Source organism: Crocodylus siamensis, chromosome 4, assembly GCF_052110815.1.
Source record: "Crocodylus siamensis isolate JL-2025a chromosome 4, ASM5211081v1, whole genome shotgun sequence".
In the NCBI taxonomy this organism is placed as follows: Eukaryota; Metazoa; Chordata; order Crocodylia; family Crocodylidae; genus Crocodylus; species Crocodylus siamensis.
This window is the reverse complement of record NC_143398.1, coordinates 136,464,360-136,486,376: the sequence shown is the minus strand read 5'-3', so window position 1 is coordinate 136,486,376 and position 22,017 is coordinate 136,464,360. Positions and strand designations below refer to the sequence as shown.

The 22,017-nt window shown below is 42.0% G+C and overlaps 1 protein-coding gene across 3 annotated transcripts in view; it reads right to left on the bottom strand.

Annotated features, from left to right (window-relative positions):
• Positions 1 to 22,017, bottom strand: part of VWF (von Willebrand factor) — a 263,892-nt gene that overhangs the window by 72,255 nt on the left and 169,620 nt on the right. For all 3 annotated transcript variants that reach the window (XM_090043875.1, XM_090043874.1, XM_090043876.1), the window contains exons 31-34: positions 16,485 to 16,628; positions 15,476 to 15,640; positions 11,284 to 11,327; positions 6,190 to 6,367 (exon numbers count right to left, since the gene is read on the bottom strand). In XM_090043875.1, coding sequence (XP_089900001.1) covers positions 6,190 to 6,367; positions 11,284 to 11,327; positions 15,476 to 15,640; positions 16,485 to 16,628 — 531 coding nt within the window. The remainder of the gene's footprint in view (positions 1 to 6,189; positions 6,368 to 11,283; positions 11,328 to 15,475; positions 15,641 to 16,484; positions 16,629 to 22,017) is intronic.

Below are 22,017 nucleotides of genomic sequence, written 5' to 3'. Positions count from 1 at the left end.
GAGGCACTACTTCACTGTCAGGGCGGCTAGGATCTGGAACCAACTTCCAAGTGAAGCTGGCTCCTAGCCTGGGGGTCTTTAAGACAAGGCTTGACAATCATCTTGCTGGGCTTGTTTGACCCCAGTACTCTTTCCTGCCATAGTAGGGGGTCGGACTTGATGATCTGCCAGGTCCCTTCCGACCCTACTAACTATGAAACTATGAAACCACTAACTAAATCTGTTAGCTCTCATGAAATCTTTATTCTCACTTCTAAGGAAATAAGTCTTTCAAGATACTTCTAAATTATGCAAGTGAATGAAATAAACTTAGAAGAAATACTTCCAAGTACTTCACTCAGTGCTCACATTTCCATCTGGTTTCCACTGACTTCACCAAGGACAGGGTCAGAACCTTAATGGTCAGCTGACTAATGCAATTTCTGCATATTTGCATCAACTTGTATTGAATATCCATTAAAAACAATTAATTATGTATGCCATGGGTTGTGGGGAGGTTTGGGAGGATTTTGTTTTGTTTTGTTTTGTTTTTTGGCAGGGAGGGAGGTCTGTGTGAGAAATTAGCCATCCACCTTACAAATTCACATAATCTTGGGAAATGAAAGTTAAATTCTTGTTAAATTTATACAGAGCTAAACAAATATTATCTCATTCTAAAGGGCAATAACCTTAAGAGAACTACAGGCTTTCTTGTGCCAAGTAACTAATGGTACAAGTGGTAATTTTAATTTAATCCCTTAAGAGATCCTTCAGGGAGACTTGTTTTGAATGCCAAGACTAATGGCTCTGCAACACTGTGCATTTATTTGTGAAATAGGAAATACCAAAATGTTCATATAAAAGTGACATTTGTAGGTGTTTATTATTTTGGATACAAGTAACATGATTCAACTAAAACCTATGCAATTATTTTGCATTTAGGGAATATTTATATTAAAAAGGAAATCTTGGATTTAAAAAGTCTAGATAATTAAATGTGCTTTAAAAGAAACAGTCAATGGTAGGCTTGTGTGAAGTGGCTAGTATTTAATTCGGATTCGGGGGACAGTGATTTGATTTGGTGATTCAAATCACTATCCTGAATCAATTTGGCTGAATCTTTGAATGGCCAGGCTCATCCCCCACCCACTCTCCCAGCCCAGCAATGGCTGCCCCACCTGCCCCAGCTCCCAGCACTTGTTAAAAAAAAAAGCCCCAACTCAGCGGGTGCTGCCAGGTGGGGGGGTGATCCCCACTGCCTCCCACTGCATGAGAGGCTCCACGCGAGTCCCCCGACCCCTCCACCCTACTCCTTTCCCCATGGCTGCCCTGTCTGCCACAGCTCCGGACCTTTAAGGAAAAAAAACAAAACAAAACCCGCAGAACACGCTGCTTCTTCCAGCGGGGGGCAATCCCTGCTGCCCCCCATTGCCCTGTACCATGCGGAGGGTTCTGCATGAGCCCCCCAAGCCCTGAGGCTGTTGCAGGAGCGGTGAGTCCTGTGGCTTTTCTCCATTCTTTTTTTTCCTAAAGGGCTGGAGCCCTGGTGGGCAGGGCAGCCATGAGGGGATCAAGGGGCTCGTGCAGAGCCCCCTATGCAGCATGCGGTAGTGGGGGACAATGGTGATCACCGCCCACCTGGCAACACTCGGTGAGCACCAGGGCTTTCCTTTAAAGGATGGGGAGCTAGGGCAGGCGGGACAGCCATGGAGAAGACTGGGGGAGCAGGGAGGTTGGGTTAGGCTGGGAGAGCAGGCAGGGTCCCTTCCCCCTCCCACAGCCCCCCTTCCCTGCCCCTACTTAGCAGCTTAGAGATGGCTGCAGCTCCCTGTTGCAGCCACTGGGGATCGTCAGAGTCATCAAAGCTCTCAGAATCTTTTCCTTAGATTCAGAGAACTTTGAATGAATTCGGACCTTTTAATTGGTCCCCTGATTTGATTCAGATTCAGAAATTCGGCCTCCAAATCCAGCTGAATCTCCTCCGAATCAAATCACCACCCAAAGCTTCACACAACTCTACTAAATGGGAAAATACTTGGTGCAAAAGTCTTCCTTGACTGACAATAAGTCAGCTGCTAAAACACCTAAGCATTTCAAGTAGCACTAAACAGTTTTGCTCTTTGAACACAGTGGTTCCCTAATGGGTGTTTTGATCCCCAGATGGAACTATACATTAAAGAGAAAGAAGACACCAAATTCTTCATTAAAAAAAATGCAGGGATAAACTTCCAAAAGCACCTACTTGCATGATTTACATACCTACATCATATTTTCAAAAGTGATTCAGTTAAGTGTCACCAAAGTCTTAACGGCTGAAGACTCTTCAATCCCATGTTAAGCACTTTAGCAGCTTAAGTACTTTAGAGCCTAAGTTTAGGTGCTTTTGAAAATACAACCAACAGGGTCAAACCTTGGAGGCGATTGTGAATTTTGGCTCCATATACAGGCATCACTGTGCTTCTCCGGGCCAGATGCACATACTTGTAGTCCTAATTCTCCCCCCGCCCCCCAAGTGGTTTGAATGTGTCTAGAGCCAATGTTACATGTTTTAATCAAAATAAGCACCTCAACTGGCCTTTTTCCAGAATTTAACTCAGGTGCACTGGATTCATTGGCCTGTATGGTCACCCATCTTCCCCATGATGGAGAGGTGAGGCTCAGCCAGCAAATGCATGTTATTGTAAATCCACAGGGTGCATGCTTGGCTCTCACACAGAATTCCTATTCTCTCTGGACCATGTGGAACTGTGCTCCATGTTGGGAGGGAATACCCCTTCCCACTTTCACCATACATCAGGACCACCCCAGTACCACTGTGCTTGAGCTCCTTTCTAAGCCATGCAATGACCTGGAGGGTTTAGCTTCTAAATGATTTCACCTGAAAAAGGACCATCCAGCTTTTTCTACCTCCATTCTATGCATACATAATTCCTCCCCACCCTACTCTTAGATATTCTTCATCATGTAAGCCGTGTGCTAATAGCTTTGATTACATGGAAAGATCAGCTGTGAAGTCAGTGTGGCAGAACATGTCCCCATGGAACACGTGTGGGGTGCCCCAGCGGTTCTCTTTTCAGCAGCCTGCAACTCTAACACCTCTGCAGGGTCCCTCATTTCTGTGCATTTGAGTAGGAATACTTGACTGCTCACTCCACCTCAGCCAAGGCACTATTCACACAGTATCCATTTTATCTGCTACAATACTCAAAAGTAGAATTTTTTTCCTTCTAAGTCTGATGGGCCCCAGCAGCTCAGGGTTAGCCTAGAATTCACTTCATTTTTCAGATTTATTTGTATTTTTCCAAGCTCCCTCCTCCCCAGTTCAGATGGGTTTGGAAACTGGAGACTACTCTTGGACTCCATCTGATAAAGTGCTGCAGCCTTTTCCTGCAGAAAGGTGTATGCCATGACACTGATCCTGAAAACACTTATAAAAGTGTTCCTACATTCAAGCACATGAGCGGTTACATTTATTTCACATCCATAACTGTTAGCCAGATTGCAGCCTATATAAACTAGTTTGATCCTATGAGACTTTGGTTCTTGATACCTGTAAAGGTCCTTCTTTTCATCCAAAGTGACCACTACAGACAATGTATAGCTGTGTGCTCTCAGGTGCAGAGTTACAGGATGAAAACCATCTGTAACTTTTCATATAGAATCACAGAATTGGACAGGACCTCAAAGATCACCTAGTCCAACACTGTACATGAATGCAGAACTGCCCGCATTAATATAATCATCTAAAGCACGGGTGGGCAATTATTTCAACTGAAGAGTCACTTAAGTTCTGGGGACCTGTCAAGGGCCACATCCAACTCTGTCTCTGTCTCCTGCTTTCTTCTCTTGTCTACCTTTCTGTCCCTCTGTCTCTCTTCCCTCTCTGTGTCTCTGTCTATGTCTTTCTGTCCGTCTCTCTCCCCCTCCTCCCTCCCTCCGGAACCCAGCTGAAGTTATAGTTTGCCACAAGCCATGACATTCATCTGTGGACCCAGGCAGGCATCGGTGGTGGCATCAAACTCACCTGGGTTCTGGATGGGGGTGGGGAAGGAGAGAGAGACAGATGAGAAGAGACAGTCACGCTTCTGCCCACCTGGTTCAGCAGCATCTCCTGCTTCTGTCCACATTTGATGCTGCTGGCAGGTTCTGGGTCAGGTCTCTGGGTGAGAACTTCCATCAAGCTGGGAGGACAACAGGTCAGTTGTGGATGCCACTGGCAGGTTCTGTGTCTGGGCTCCTGCACTTGCCTGCTGTGTCCACATCTGACACAGCCATCCACCTGCAGTGGGGGAAGCCCCACCTGGGTCCATAGCAGACACCTGATGCCTCTGGGCTGAAGTAGTCCTGCCTGCCCACCTGGCACCATACAGTGGACATAGTTACCAGTTGCCTGCAGGCCAGATCCAGTGAGTTGGCGGCTGCCCACCAGGGGCTGGATTAAATCTCTTGGTGGGCTGGATCCAGCCCATGGGCCCACCCCTGATCTAAAGGCACCCATCTGAAATAGAAGCCATTTGAACATATTGAAATCTATGGCATAGCATACTTTGTACCCATTTAAGAATTCAACAAAGATCTGTAGCAAGATTAATTCTCTTGTGAATATGCAATTAGCACTTACATACTTCAGTAGTTATCATGATTAATACATGCTTAGTCTCAGTGGCCAATGCAGGAATTAAGAAAAAGCAATTTGGATTGGCCTAAAACTGAATTTTTTTTTGGTAAAAGAAAAGATTTGCTTTGAATTAACCTGAAACATTCTGTTCAACCATTATAAAATATTTTGTTTCCTTTAGAGATTATTTTGTCCCTTTCTTCCTTCTTTTTTTTCTTTAATGTATAGTTCAAATTGGGAACAAAAATATTCTTTTGAAACAAAAATGCAGTTTTTTGTTTGTAAACTTCAAAACAAAATTAATTTCCCAAAGGAAAGAGTTTATTTTTTAAAATGTGAAAATAAAATGTATTTAACATTTTCAGAATACCCCCCCATTTTTGTTTTAGCTGAACTATTTGCTGAATTTTACCTGAATTTACAAACAGTTTTAATCTTACCAGTGTATTTATTATTCTCTGAAAACTTTTGCTCAGCTGTAGCTGGGGAAAAGAAACGGGGAATGTCTGGGCAAACAAACCGGGATGAGGGAGAGCAGAAATGGACAAAAGCACTGAAAAGGAGACAAGAAAACACACTGAGCATGATACTTGAAGAGAAAACTGAGGACTGAAGCCTGCTATAGTACCCCACTTGCAGAACCAAGAAAGAAAGCAGTCAGTGAGATGGGTCTACTAAATTCCAGCCTTACAGTTAACCCATGCGATTGTCAATCTGAGACCATGAGATGGAATTCTGATGGTTATCAACTTGCTGGGTTTTTTTGTTTTGTTTTTAAGGAACATAGATAACAACACCCCCACAAAATAACATTCAAAGGGTATTAATTTTGCAAATGCAAGCATACAAAAGTTAGGACATGCTAGAATGAAGGCTGCCTATGCAATCTTAACTGTTCATGTGCATTACGAAAGGAGAGAAAATCTTTACACACACTAAATCTTTCCCCGGTTTAAAAAACAAATAATTTATCCATGCTTATGCCTTTAGTAATAAAAAGCAAGAGGAATAAAAACAAGGAAAAAAATACAGGAAAATCACCATGGTTTTCCATCTGTATTAGTATCTTTTGAAACCATGTATGAGGCTGTACGAGTTCTAGAGATGTGACAGCCCTGGTGTTGATGTTTGGGAGTTGCCCTTGCAACTCAGAAAGAGTTGTTTGAGTTTCCAGGTGTGTTAGAGGGGAATGATGCCAAAATTGCTCCAAGGAGTTCCTAGCCAATGCACACCCTTGTTGTTCCCCTAAGAAAAAAATCCAACTTTTTACTTTCTCTGCAATTAAGCAACATTGTGTCTGGGAGAAAAAGGGGGCAAGAGAGCATATTTATAATATCTAATGCAAGAGTTCTCATCTCATTGCTACTTTGGCCATCCTGCATGTTATCTGTCCTCTCCTGTGCCTGCGTTCCCAGTCCTACATCAATGGAGAAGAGAAATTTACTTGATAAGGAGTAAGCGCTAATTCAGGTCAGTTCCAATACCCTTGAATTCCCCCTGGGTTTGCAGCTCTGTGTTGCTTTTCCAGCATGATATTTCTGAAGCACATTACAGCTGATGGGAAAAATATATATGCAAAATAAGTTACTCACAAGGACACACCCAATGACAGCCACAGGTTTCCTCAAGTTTAACAGCAGCACGATCATTGCGACATGTAGGTTTGGGCAGATTCTCACACTTAATTCGATAATTCTCCAGAATAGTATGACCACCTGGAATGCATGTCGCGGTGTGACACCGATCTGATAATATCCATGTGTCACCAGGCTATACAAAAAGACATGTGGATATTAAAATAGGATTGATACAAGAAAAGAACATTCAAAACACACTGGGTGGCCTCCACCAAGCTGCTACCAGACTGCGTTCTGTAAGCCTAAAACTAGCAAGTAAAGTGACACTGGCAGCAGTGTGCTCAAAATAGCCCTGGATAATTAAACAATAGAATGCTGCATATTAAGGATTTCATGAGCATGAGAAAGTCAATATAGAAATACTGCAAGAAATAGACCCTGAAATTCCAAACAAAAGATAATGGTCTAGAATGGAAGATGCTTTGCTGGAAGAGAATGGTACTTTGTCTATTGTTAGCATTGCTGCCCTCCAACATGCATGGACAGCACAGTCCATAAAGAATTTCCCCCCACTTTTTCTTTAAATGCCAGTGCCTTTAGTTTACACAAGCATGAATTAATTTTAGAAAGGGCCCTGAGCACAGAGGCCTGTAGCACAGCAGGAATTAACAAGAGATGGTCCAAGCCAGGGAATCAGAAGCCTTGTTGAAGGCTCAGAATAGCTTGTTATTTTACCTACAATCTCAAAACTTTCAAAATTCCCACCCACCCTGAAGTGAATTTGCTTCCCTGTAGGATGAACGCTATTTGATATGACTGCATTCTTGCCACTGTTGGAATGTTAAAATAAAAGGACAATATCTCATTCATCTTTAGGTAAGTGATGTAGTCACAAGCTAGAATATCTCTAGGTTCAATCCTGCAAGACACTTGAGTATTCATGTTTTAGCAAATGAGAAGTCATGTTGACTTCAATACCAGCATATTCAGCATACTGAAGGACTGAACTCTAAATCCTCAGGAACATCATTCCTTAAAAACACACATTTTCAAGAAAACAACTCCTTAATGAAGCAATTGTTGTATAACCATTTCAGAAGCAATAATAGGAAAAGAGAGAATAATATTACAAGCTGGATGGCTTTACTCAAAATGCATTGACAAAAATGTGGGAAAGAAAAGGAAGTTCCTGTCCAGGTAGCCTACTTTCAAGTTCTTCCATTTCAGCTCATCCTTACCTTCTCGTGAAAGGGAATAGCAAGGAGACAAAATATGTGGGTAGCCACAGCATAATTCATGGTCTATTCTTGGCACAACCATGCAAACCAGGAATAATGCTGTAAAAGTATTTCTCTACAGCTCAGAGCTATGGGAGACCATTAGTTCTAAAACAGAACTGCCAGATTTGCAGCCATAAATATTGGGAGTGCATATTAAATATGAGTGCATTTCCCTGGGTATGCTTTGTAGGGCTTAAGACACTGAAAAGGGGGACTTCTCTTAAAAGCTGAATAAGACTTTTTCAGGCTTGAAAGGCCAGGGGACGCTATAAAAAAGATGTGAGGAGTTTTAAGCATGGAAAAATATTTAGGTAGTAAGATACAACATGTTTTTTAACTATATCCCCCCAACCCACTTTGAGTACAGCAACTGGTGGAAGGGTACATATACAGCTGGGCACATCTGACAAAAAGGGTCAGTTTCTACACATCTTTAATTATTTTTGTTTAACCCACTGAAGGACACCAATCATAAAGCATCTAAAATCTGGGCAATAAAATGATAGGACAGGTAGTTTTTGGTTTGTTAGGTTTCACCAAGAACTGGTATCCTCCAGAAAAGTTCCACAAGTATAAAAATACTAATTTGAAGTATGATTGCCACTTGTACAGACACACTGGATTAAGCATTTGTGTAGATGCAGTTATAAAAGTACGAAGGTATATAACAACAGTGCGGAGCAGGGGTGTTAAACTCATTTGCCTGCATGGGTCAGATGTGGACCTCAGGGCTCCTCCTGGGATGGGCAACACTGTGTTGGCACCAGAAACCAAAGAGTTTACACTGTCACTGCTCAACCACCCACAGCAACAAAGGTTAAGCAATGACAGCATTAATTCCTTTGCCGCTGGTGACATAGAGGCATCTTCACTGTTGGTAGCCACAGCAAGAAGCACTGAGGCCTGGAGGACGTATTTCTGCACAGACTGGATAACCCATACCAGCTCACAGGCCATGTTTGATACTCTTGGTCTTGAGTATTTCACTTCCAGAAATGGAATATCCATACACATATGATTGCTTTTCTGCTGCTATAAATTAATCCAGATGTGTGGGGATTGCTTCTTTAAATATAGTGGTAGAGATAAAGTAGAAAAAAAATTTCTAAGTTCCATTAATTTCAATGAAAGCTACCGGATATCAACATCTCTTAGGAAAAGGGACAAATTCATATATCAATAAGATTCATAACCAGGGGTCAGGTCTTGCAGGAAGCTTTTTTTTTTTTCCATGCCCAACATGTTCTGCAGCAATCCCACCATCACAACCATCCAGATCAGAAATAAAATCTTATCCTATCAGAAATTAGGGAGGAGTCTTCCCACTTCATTGATAAGGGCCTGATCCTCTAAGTATGAAGGTGACAAGAGAAAGATTTATTAGAACCCACTGACATCCAATAGCACTCAGGGGGGTTTTTAATAGCCACTATTTTTGGCTGACTGAAGGAAAAACAGGAGACCATTAAATAGGCCACCAGCCACTTTAGTATATGATACCACATCAGATAGGCTGAGGCCTGGACACCTTTCTTGCAGGGGCACATCAGATCAATAAAAATTGTGACTGCATTTTTTGCCAGCAATTTGTCTTACTGGTATAAAACTCAGTGCCAAGTCTTGACCTACCAAAATTGTGCCCACACCTTGGGAGGAGGAGGTCTGAAGATAGAGAATTTCAGTATTGCTACAAAAAAAAATGCAATTGGCAACTAGCTTCTGAAAACTGAAGGTTGTCCTCTGGAAAAACAGTCACATAGTTACATTAGCTGGTTTGCCTTTAGATTTTGTTAGACTAGGAGTTAACAAAAATTAAAAGAGCCCTAATTTCTAGCCACCCAATTCCACTTAAACTGCTTCTAGAATAGGAAGTAACACTTTCTGGCACCATATGAGGTGGCAGAGATCACTACTGCAAAGGTACACTGATTAAAAACCACTCTTTGCCAAACCGAGGCATTGTCCTAAGTGCTACTTCTTTGACCACATCTTATTTAAGATCACGTCTATACTAAGAAAAAAAAAGATACACCTTTAATAGATATTAACATGCTAATGTAGGCAAAGCAACTTTAATGTTAATGTGCTTGATGTTTTTAAGTAAACTGTAGGATGAATCTACAGTTGACCTCTAGAAGATAACGCATGCAAAAAACTGCACAATTTGCCAGGTGCAAGTTAGGCAAAATGCATTCAAGTTGTAAAACCACACTTTGCCTTACTGTCAGGAGGATATCCCCACTAGCTGCAGCACCTGCCTCTGGGCATGCCACTCACCTGTCTCGCCCACCACACCTTGTTGGAATAATAATACACTGTTAGATAAGGTGGGAGGCTTCCCATTACTGCACCCCAATATTTGGGGGTGTCCACAGCTCCAGACCTCCCCTGCACTGCGGCCCAAGCCTCCCAGATGGCATCCAGATGTTACAGTGCCCTCAACCTACAGCCAGAGCATGCTTAGGCCTTGCCATCAGGCCTCAGTCATATACCCATTCATACCGCCCACCTCTCACTCGGGCCTCATTCACTCCTCCTTCTCTCACAGGGTCTCTCTCTTACATCGACAACTTATGTCGCCTTGCTCCCTCTTGGAGGGGGCACCCTTTGGCCATAGGCTTAGCTAGTCCATTCCTTGAGTGGTAGTCATACTGTCTCCTGGGCCTCTCCCGCAACCCTCACTGGCATAGTGGCCAGCCAATTACCCAACCGGGTCTAAGCACACTCAGGCAGGGTAACACTAAGTATACATGTATGTACTGGGCCCTCAGCCCTCTAGTTCTTCACCCCCTCACCTTGGGGCTCCACACCACCCCCTCTTCTCAGGGGTCTCAGGGCTTCCCTCTTCGGGTGGGCTCAGGTGGCTGTAGCCATCCCTGGTCCCCTCTACCTCCTTTGTCACCTGACCCACCCAAAGGTGGGAGCTGGGGTTAAGGTACCTCAACCCAGCATTTCCTGGGGGCTCCTGCACCACTGGGAGCCCCACCAGGCCACCCACTCCTGGCAGGGTGCAGTTTTAGGTCATGCCCAGGACCAGAAGCCTCCTGACCATCCCCTACAACTCCTGCCCCTACCTCCAGTTGAAACCAACAGCCTTGCAGCCAGGCAATGTTGTTGCCTGGCCTTCCCACAGCAAAATGCCCTGTTTATATGGGCAGCCCTGAATCCAAAATGGCTGCTCTCATCAGGCTCCTGTTGGCTGCTGGGTTCAGGCCCTTAAAGTGGCAGGCAAAGTGTCCTGCCACACCATCCATAACACCTACTTTCCTCCTTTCTCACCACAGCTTAAGTCTGAGAGGGCAAAGAGGTATGCTAATATATTGGAGCACTTTCCCCAGGTTAGCAGATGACTCTGTATCCTCTTTGTCTTTGCTGCATAAAAAGATAGTTTATTCCCATGAAATAACAAGCACACAATAATCCTCTCTCTACAATATCCTATAGAAGACAAGCCACTTGCAGTTTGCACCCTAAGGGAGCTAGCAAAGGTAAGCCTTCCTTCCTTCCACCTGTGGGCTGCTTCACTTGCAGGAAAGCCAAAGTGCCTCATCACTAGTATGTTTCACATAGCAGGATTAAAAAAAAGAAAAAGAAAGAAAAAATGCACTTTTCTTTATCAATGGAGGGAAGTCCGGGGCATTAGCACATTGGCTGATTGCACTGCCTTCCACACCATTTTCCACATTCTTGGAGATTGTTCCTGAAAAACTGTTAACATTGCTCAAAGCTTTTTTTGTCTCAGAGCACACCACAGGCATTCAAGTTCCAAGGCCAATGCTCTATAACAGTTACTTGAAAGTCAGACAGAAGATACAAAAAGTACACTTACTCTCCTTTTATTCCCATCATCATCGATGCATTCTTGGGCAGGCTCTGTAAGAGAAACAGACATATTTTGGCACATTGCTCAGCTGTTCCGGAGCTTAACTGAAAATGAGTGAAATATGGATTCCTTCCCTTAAAATGCGACTCAGCACTCAAGAGATTTTTCCTGTTTTATACCTTGAGAATTCCTCCTTGAGGACCGTATTCATCTGTCCAAAAAGTAAAATGGGATCACAGAGGAGGCAAAGCCAGGTTATGAGTTTCTTCAACACCCATTCATACAAGCTCTCTCCGTAATTAACATATCATCACAGCAACAATGTATGTATACATGTGTGTATGGGCACATGCATGCAGATGCATACAAACACTCGTACAGTACATCCTCAGTTATCCAAATGCTCAATTACCCAAATGGCAGAATATTTTAATCACTTATAACTGTTGGTCTTATGTAACAAACTGTCCACTTCTAAGCCTTACTTAACGCAACATCGTATCTCTAAAGTTTGATATAGTAACTTGTAGTAGTGAGCAGCAGTATGAAACCATATAATTAATAGCTAAAACCACTAAGACAGAAATCCTTAAAATTGCTTTGTTGAATTCCAGCCTCTTACTAGCATGGCTATGTACGTACACCCTAAAGTGAAATAGTGTATTACAGTATGGGGTGATTTGGAATAACAGTTTAAGTGGCATATATTTAGGATGTCATTCATCATGAATATTTACCTTTTGATATAACACTATTCAAGCACATATTATGCCTCATACATTTCAGGAAAAGCACTGTATTTTGTGAACATTTGAAATCACGTTAAACTCTTTCTTACTAGTATTAGTTTGGTTCCTTTGTAGCTGTAAAGTCAGTCTCCTGCTGTAAAATCAATCCAATTAGGATAAACTTGGAAGAGCAAAAACTGATAAAAGATGACATTTCTGATTTTATAAATGACACCATTTTAAGATCTATCATACTGCAGTTTGCCAACAATAAAAGCAAGGGCCAAAATATTCAGACTAAGTGCCTGATTCTAAGGGCAGAATTCTCTTTCAACTAGTAGATGACCCAGATATAACTTACAACTCACTCTGAGATACCCAACTAAAGTGTAAGTGTAGGAGACACTGTACTACCCCATCAGGGCTTGTAAGCACCTTGTAATACAGAAGAGGATCTCCCTCTCAACACAAACATCTTCCTATTCCTACAGTGGGACGCTCAGAGGGGCAACAAGAGCTGCTCCTATACGTTCTTGAAATACTTGTTCTAACAGACCCCCCTGTGAGGTTAAAATGTCAGACAATCCCACCTGAGATTCGTTACACAATCATGAGCCAGACTCTAGTAAATCTCATGCCTTATTCGGCTGTATCAATGAGAGTACTTGTGTGCTAATGTACTACTCAGCATCAGCAGAGCTGGCAGATGTTTGTACAGTGCCTTGTACCACGGGTCCTGACTCATGGCTGGGATTTTTGGTATTACTACAACATAAACTAGCATATAACAATAAGGCTTTTATATACTTACTGACTTAGGGGACAACAGAAGTCACTTTTACCTCTTGTGGTTATTTAAATTTATGCTAATCTTCACAGATAATCTGTCTGTTTACCAAAAAAATACTCAGGTCTTGTTTTTAGATAATCATTATTTGTCCATTTTCCTTTGGCAATTGTAATAAGCATAGGTCATAATGGACCCACAGAGTTCAGTGCAGACAAAAATATAAGATGAAATCCTGCTTCATAAATGTAAGATTAAGTCCTGATTCTGCATATGCAATACACCTCTTACATCCATAACTTTAATGCATTAAGATGGCCAGCTGCATTACTACCACTCATAATTTTCTTTTGTTAGCTCTACCTAGCGTGAGATACCAGACATGGGGGCCACCTGCTCCAGTTACAGGGGGTAGGGGGGCAGATGTTCAGAGAGCCTTCTGGCTCCTCTTCCATGAGGTTTCACTGATGCTTTGTGATTAGTCTGTTGGAATGTGCACTTTTAGGACAACAGATGAAGTCTATTTCCTCTAACATGTACTTCAGAAAAAAACACAGAACTGTCACCGTGGAAACAATTTCTAAGCAATTAAACAACAAAGTTGCATGGCTCTATACACTCACACCTTCAGGATAACTTTAATATGCTAATTTTGTCTAATATGGATGCCTACCTTCTATACTGGGCTTTTCTCCAGTAGACAGAATGAACTTTACAAATAAATTCACACCATTATGCCCATTAAAAATGGGAAAATTGCAGTACATGGGAAGGCAAAAAACCTAGTCAGCTTACCTCAAATATTTATATTAATTATATATGTTACATATTCCCAGGATAGAATCTTGACCTCTTGGAAAAACTCCTTTTAATTTAAATGAGGCTAAGTTTTGATCCAGGGAAAATGCTACAAATACCATTAGTAACCTCATCTATGGCGACTGACATGTTTTTAAGGATGACTGGTATTTCACTCAAAACAGTCCAGTTCAATGCAGTAGCTCTTTAATACAACATGATGGCACTGTATGACTACAGCACAGGACAGAAAGTGACAAGAATGAAAAGTATATCTGAAATACAGGAATTTAAGCCAACGGAATAAAGAACCTCACTCTGTAACCAAATGATTCAAAAAGTCCCAACTGATCCTGAATAAACCCAAGTGTACAAGACTTTGATTTCATATCCATCATGAGATTCACCCACCCTTTGCAAATTTCGCCCTGTCACTCCACTGGTCTGGGCCATTGTTTCCATACTGACAAAGGATGCTACACTGTCAGTCACCAAGACTAGTCAGTAGAACTTACAGTTTTCCTTAGTGGCATCTTCTCCCAGTCTTGACCATCTCTATTTATTGAGATGATCACAGTTCAAGGGGGAAAAGGAGGGTTATAGCTTAGGGTAAAAATACTCTGTATAAGCCAATGTAGTTGTGTAATAATTAGCTACACACTGCAGCAATTCTGAGTCAGTTTCTATACTACGTAACTGCTGGAACAGAGGAAAATTTCTGCAGAAAGTCAATGCAGGACTATAGCAGCACGGGGTCCTAGGGGTAGCCATGATCGCCCCTAGCGTCCCCTACCATGCCAATGTGGTACTAACGCTCCCTCACATCTCGCCTGCCACGTCTTTGGTGTTAACAATGTATAAGGGAAGCTGCCTTTTGTCCTTTCTGACACGGTGGTCTGATGTATCTCGGTCTCAGTTCTATTTTGGGCAACTCGGTGCACCCCAGCCTTATGGGCTATGTGTGGCTCCAATCACCCCTGTACCATGCCCCAAGACTCGCAGATGTACCGGACGTTGTTTGGTCGATTTCCCTCTTGGTGCCCCACAGACACTCTCTGGCTCGTCTTGCAGCCTGCACCCCCACTGGCGCTCTCTGGCTCATCCCCCTTTTAGGGCTTCTTGCCTTAGGGCTCAGGTGGCCTCAGCCTCACCTGGGCCCCTCCCAATCCTCTGCTCCCCTTCTCAAGGCTGGGGTCAGTGCACCCCTGAATGTTGTGCCCTCTCTAGCACCGGGGTCCTCACACTACTGTGGGGCCCCTATGAGACCTCCTCCAACCCCTAAAAGCCTCACCCGGTCCTCCGGTGTAACAACAACAACAAACAATAACACAAGCCCCTAGGCTATAACACAAATTTACCTCCTGGCTAAACATTCTCCAAACCACACTACATCTCTCCCCCATGTAACCAGCGGCATATATATCCAGGCCTTTTTTCTCTTTCCTACATTCAGGGCCGAGCTCTTTCCTCAGTCAAGCAGTACTTCTTCTTTCTGGCTGCCATTTGAAAGAGAGAGAGAGAGAGCACTCACAGCCTCCAGTCTGGGTCTTATAGTAGTCAGCCCTGCCCCTTCGGGTCACCTGACTCACCAGGTGTAGGCCCTTAGCTTCTCCTGGTTGCCCCTAGCAACCAGCACCTGAGCGCATACTGCTACTTTTCCAGTAGCAGGCACCTTAGTGCCCTGCTACAAGGACCCTAACTAGAACTGAACTCTGGATCTGAGGAAACTGATGGGCTGTTATATGAAACTGACCAAAGTTCAAGGTAATTAAAAAACTAGGAAAATAACTCAGTAGTACTTAGTATAGTGTACAACAAACCTGATGCATTGTCTTCATAGGAGAGTATTTTTTTGGCTCAAGATTTAAGACTTCATGAAACTTACCCATGCACAATTTATTGACAAATGTATTATCCAAGGTGACCATGGTGGGCAGGTTTTCAAATTGGTGAAGCTTAACGATCCTGTCAGTAGCAGATTCCCCAGTCAAAGTCCTCAGCTGTCCTTCATCATACCTGTCCCCGATGCCAACTGGAAACACAGCTACCCCTGGGGAAAAAAGGCAAGTGAGTTTAAAAATATGTAATGGACAAGAGGGGAAATTCCTTGTTTTTTGATTTGCTGCTTAAGGTAGACCTGAGAAATGTTTCACTCTGACAGTTAGTTTTCATTACTCTTACTGCTCTCTCCTTATAAGCTAAAGACCTTTCAGTACAGTTACTATCATGTTCTAAATCACATCAATAATTAAGATGAGATCAACAGTTACAAACAGAGTAAGATCTGGCAGTGTCAAAAGGCAGTTGAAGACTTCAATGAAAAAGCTGCCAATTTTTTAACCTAAACTATTTCTGATTATGCTGTTTGGTTACTTAATTTACTCATTAATGAAGTACATGGCTTATTTTAAATGTATTTAATTAAAACAACAATAATGAACACGATGAACATGCTTAACAATGGAGATGTGAAGGGCCTAAGTGCAAACAGCTTAAAAGAGCATGTCAACATTTTTTACCTTAGCAGTGTTTTGCAAGGTATACAAGAGCAGGGAAAGCTTAACCTCATGGTCTTTTCATTTATAAACCTTGCAGGAAATGTCATACTGTAAAAGGGCCGAGCTTAAAACATTTACATCACCTAGTAATGCCCCATGTCTATCCAGAGTCAGATCTAAAGTACAGGCTGCACAGCTGTTCCTTAACTTCTCCATAGTTTAAAAAAATAGGGACTTTGTTAAAACCCAACTCTACCCAATTCTAAACAATCACCTTGAATCGCTAACACCCTAACTGCCTACCAATGCTCATGTTTTTTCAGTCTCTGCCCTAGTTTAATCATTTTAAAATGAAATGGATTTGAACCAAAAGTGTGGCAGAATGTTAATATTTACTGTTGGCGTTTGCAGAATGTGCTGCAGCATCCACTGGATCTTCTGATCTCTCGGATACAAGGACTACTACTATCTTTGCAGCAGTGGGCCTCCCTCCATTGGCTTCAGTCATACCATGTTGAACAGCGTAGTCTATCGCTCTCCCTAAAAGCAAAAGGAAAAAGGACATGACTATTTTTCATCAAAAGTAGTAAAAATAAAGCTTCAGCAGTTCAGGTAGTCAGGGAAAATGATCCTTTCCACATCATTTTAGTTTCTCTCTTATCTGCCTCATTTCCTGCCTGCTGAAACACCATGTAGTTTGTTGCCTTCTCCATTACTGAGCCATGTTTCTTGCCTTAATAATTATCTTTCCTAGGAGTAAAATCATTATATGGGTCTAATACAATAAATAAAAAACACTTCCAGCCTTCATAACCCACGTAGTTTTCATTTCTGTGGAACAACAGTGACATCCTGTGGCTAATTATATACACCTAAACTTTTCTATCACATGGATAGTACATTGTATATATCATTTTTGTGATTCTCAAGGAAAACTCTGGTACTCCTACTTTGGTAACTTTTTTCTACAACTGTATAAAGCACTTTCTGCTTGCTTTCTTTTGCCACATCCTCTAAAACCTGGAAATTTTAGAGTCAACTGTGCAACAAACAGACAGAGACCACAAGAAAGACTGATGGAGTTTTGCTTGAAGGCAAATGTGAATTGGCTTAGATAGTATTCACTGTCCCCTTTATTCAACATCTGTGAACATTCATTCAAGTCAATTTCTGTTCAGAATAATGATCTGAGAAAAGGAGTGCATTGCCAGGACTTGTACTCCGATACATATTTGAATGGATATTTACATTGGGAAAAGATCATAAACAGCTTTTTCAAATGTTCTTTTGGTTTTGGGAGTCATCAGTTTAGGAAACAAAAATGCCACTAGGCAATATATATGACACTTACGCAGGATGGAGAGTGGATTATGGATAATGAATACCAAGAGCAATAGTTGCTGTGAATAATGTGCAAGAAGCCACCAGGCAGAAATGTTTGCCTAAACCATGCATTGAGTAATTTTGTATAATGAACGTGTTCCTAGAAGCCTGATCACAGATAATTCACCAGCAATCCACCAAAACAGCTTTCACATTGAAACACATTTGATTTAATGTCTTCTTCATCCTCATCATACCACCTACAATCTTTCATTAGCAGAAGCAGCACTCCTTTTCTCAAGTTACTGAAAGCAAGGGCAGCCTTAAGGAAGCCCACTCAGCACATTGATTATTGATAGCCTGGCAACAGCACTCAAAATACCTTGCAAATGCTTCAGAGTATGAAATCATGCTTTCAAGAAAGATTTAACCCTTAGGAGCATCTGGTTTAGTATATGTGCCTGGAAATGTCAAAGATGTCTCCCATCTCATAGTCTCACTTCAGTCCCTTCCCAAACCAACATCAGTTCTACTTCCTTCACTTGTTGCCTTACCAGGACAACAGCCTCCTACTCCCTGCCCACCTTACTGCAGCCACTGGCCCTTATCCCCCAGCAGTGTGCTATTTCCTCTTCATTGCAGCCCACTATCCAATGCACATTAGTTTCCCAACCTCAGTGCATAGCCTCAGAGCAGAGCTGGGACTAAACAGTAACCGAGCACAAGCAGAGTCACGAACATGGGTTCCAAACAGACTAGGTGACCCAGAAGCCTTCTTCAACCCAACAGAGCCACTTTTCTTGACAATCTCTCATCTCAAATGAGTCACAACATGTTTGACTAAACAGTATTCTGCAAGGAATACATTTTTGCTGAAATCAACATGATTCATAGGAACATATTAACGTTGATAAAAAATTGACAAAAAAAAGTCTCAAAGTTCTTCAAAACAAAACAGAGGGGGTTTTAGATCTTCGTTTTATTCTAACTTTCCCATTTAGCTTTGTGCCTGCTCTCTAGTTCCATTTAGACTTCCTTGTTTTAGCCAGTTTTAATGTTAGACTCTCAATAGTATTACATTTATATACAAGATGTATTTTATACTTATAGTAAAAATTGCATGATATCTCAAAAAAAAAAAAAAAAGATTTCAGCATGTTCTTCATGTTATTTCCAAATCAAAGGTTCTCAGAATTTCTACCCCACAGAAGTTATGTACTTTTAACTCATCTTATTTGGAACAAGAGTAAAAAAAAAAAAATCAAAATGTCAGAATTCCCTGTGGGAATTTTCCAAATCTGCTCTAATGTTGAGCCTTCACATGTTTTGTTTCACGTGTTTTTGCCTTTTTAGTCACCACTGTAGCTTGGCTGGAATAATGGTAGGTACAGAACGTAGCACGCAATTTATAACTGATGGGAATAACAAAATGCACAACATTAATGAGAACATTTCTGATCCCAGTCCCTAGACTTCTCCAGTATCACTGGATATTCATTTATTTCCCCTTTCCACTCACTCTCAAAGAAAGTTGCCCTCCTGGGAAGGAGGATATATTGGACTTCGACTTTCAAATATCTCTGATGAAAACTTTATAACAAAACATCTCTCCCCTCAAAATTCATGGTTGGACTGGAAAAGTTTTCTTCAGAAGGATCCTCTTCCCATTTTTTTTCTTTTGATTACCAATAGGTACCTTTTGTCTTATTCACTGATTCCCATGGCAAGATATTTTCTACAATAAATGAATGTCCACACTTTTTCCTCTTCCCAAGAAATCTGTAAATTTCTAATATGGGACATGGGTTTGTAAACTGGAAATAAAAATCATTATTTTGATTTTTTTTTTAACTTAAGAAATCAAACTTAATTGAGCTAAAACCATGGAACTCTTCAAAAATACATACCAGCTTGTTATGAAACACAGTTCACCAAGGTTTCCATGGATTTTTTCCCCCTATTATTGGACTAGCTCTAAAGAAAGGAGCCAGGTGTATTAATTGTGAATAAGAAATAGTTGTCATAGGGCAAGAGAGCTAGCTCATAAAGCAGGAGTTCAGAACCAGATCTCATGGATGACAAGTATGAAGCACTGACCACTCATAAAACAACCCTGCAAGGATTTGACCATATCCTTCAGATGGATTGGAATGTAGCAATAATTGCATATTTACAAAACCATGAATTTAAATGTATATATTAAACCTTCAATCATCATGGGAAACCAGGGCTTAAGCTATGGATGGCTATGCTGCAATGAGAAAGCATGCTGTCATATGCATATAGTGATACCTGAGATAGCTATAATTTAGTGAGCTTGGCTAGCAATGAAATCACAACACTACAGGCTTCAAAGTGGGATTCTCAATGGGTGGAAGCTACCTGTGCTGCTGTGGCTTCATTGATGGTGATACCTGACCAATGCTGGACCTACCTAGACAGCAAACACCCATTCTCCTCATTTCACCAGGTGCAATAAAGACTTAGCCTTTCTTTAATACTTCAGTGATGGGGCACTATAGAAGTCTTCCTAACTTCTTTCTCATAGAAAAGGCAGAAAATGTTTCTCTTTAAAGGAAATCAGACCACGGACAACATATTAACTATGACATAGGATATAATCTTGACCCAAAGGAAGTCCAGGGGATTCTTGCCGTAGGCTTCAGTGTAGACAGGGGTTCCACCAGTGTGATGTTATACCCTGTGGCTATGTTTAGATAAGCATGGCTGTGTGGTATGTGGCGCCACAGACACATCTGCGGCACCACATACTACACATTCAGGCCTTCTCCAAGCTGCAAGGTAGCAGTGTGTGTGCAGGGGGGTTGACCCTGGGAGATCCGAGGGGTCAACCCCCCCCCCAAAAAAAAGCAGGGAGATGTACATGGGGACAATGTGCAACACCCAAAACCAGAGGGAGCCTGGCCAGCCAGAGCCACACTCCAGGGGCCGACCAGGCTCCATGTGGCAGGATCACTGCTGCTACAGCCCCAGGAAGCCCCCAGAACCCCAGATAAAGCTGCTGGCCCTAGCCTCCCTTACCCCACCCAGGGTAATCTGCTGCACACCAGAGAGTGTGTGGCACAGGCATTCCCTGGGGACAACTAGCAATGGCACAGGGTGTGCCGGTGCTACTTGTCCCCAAGGAAACAAATGTCCATGCTCATGTGGACATGGCCTGTGGGTGCATCTGCATGTTCATTCATGTGTCATAGTTACTGCGCATTACGTTTGTACCTGTATTACTAGGTACTAAATCAATGTGCAGTAACTGGTACTACTGCACTCCTTTTAAGTAAGCTAACCAGTGCATGCCTATTAAATAAGCTAATGAACAGTGGACTAACACTACTGTGCATTAGCATATTAGCATGGGTTTTGCCATGACATGCTAATGCACAGAATTAGTCTACTGCACATTTAGTGTCTCATGTAGATGAGCCCTGTGAAAAGAGAAGAGTGTTCTATGTGCTAACAGTACATTCCCACATGCTGAACATTATTGCAAGCTATGCCGGTCCTTGTTATTAAAGGACCAGTTTGTGGTTTCAAATGGTTCTTGTTTCCTATAAATACAATGTCATATCAAAAGGTTTTGGCACCAAATGCGCTTTGAAAGCAGAATGACTTCAATAACTGCCTATTTTTTAGGCCTTAGATAAATAACCCATGAGAACTAGATGTGGAAGTCTCCTGTGCCAAAAGCCTTCATCACATACTAGAGAAAATAAAGCTGAGAACAGTGTATAACACTTACACAATACAAACTGAATCACCAAGGACTATGGAGTGTGCTAGGGCAAGCAAAGACTTCCCTTGTAGATGTTGCATATGCCTCCAGAAAGTTTGCTTCCTTTACTGCCTCTGGAGACATTACTCTTGCTTCTAGCCCTGGTGATCATAATGGCCAAGATAACTTTTTTAAACAACTGGTAGTACATTCAAGCTTAAATCAAACCAGAGCTACTCATTGTTTGGCATCTGTGCAAATCAGTGCTCTTAGTTTAAAGTAATGAATTAAGGACTGAGGCCATTTTAACAGCTTTGCTCAATTCTTCCAAGGCCTACTGCAAGGGTGGCTCCACCCTCTCTGCACAGAGAACTCATGTAGGAATCCCTCCTGTGGCCCTGAGTCATCAAGTCATATAATTAAATTCTATTTTAATTTAATAATTAAAAAATACATAGTCTCAAAAGGAAATGATGACAAATGTGTGGTATCACTGGGTTCCCCACATAGGATTCTAACATTGCTAGTCCCCACATCAGGATTTTGGATCATTTCAGCAGTGTAGTTCTAATTGCACCTCTCAAGAAAGGTCTGTTTAAACCTCTTTATGGTTGCCCTCTAATCCAAAGCTCCCTGAAAAAGGCCATAAAGTGCATGCAAAAAGGCTGGGTGAGTTTTTAGTTGAGTATTTGATATAGCAACTGGCAGTCTCTGAGGCACTGAGTCAAATCGGCTTGGGTATGCTGCACACCCCAAAAGCTAATTAAAGGGATGTTAACAAGTGTATTTTTAAGAGGCAATGAACCAAGTGAAATTGGAGGTGTTTAGTGGAATGCTCTACTAAATCCTGCCACATAGAACAATTTCATTAGCAGC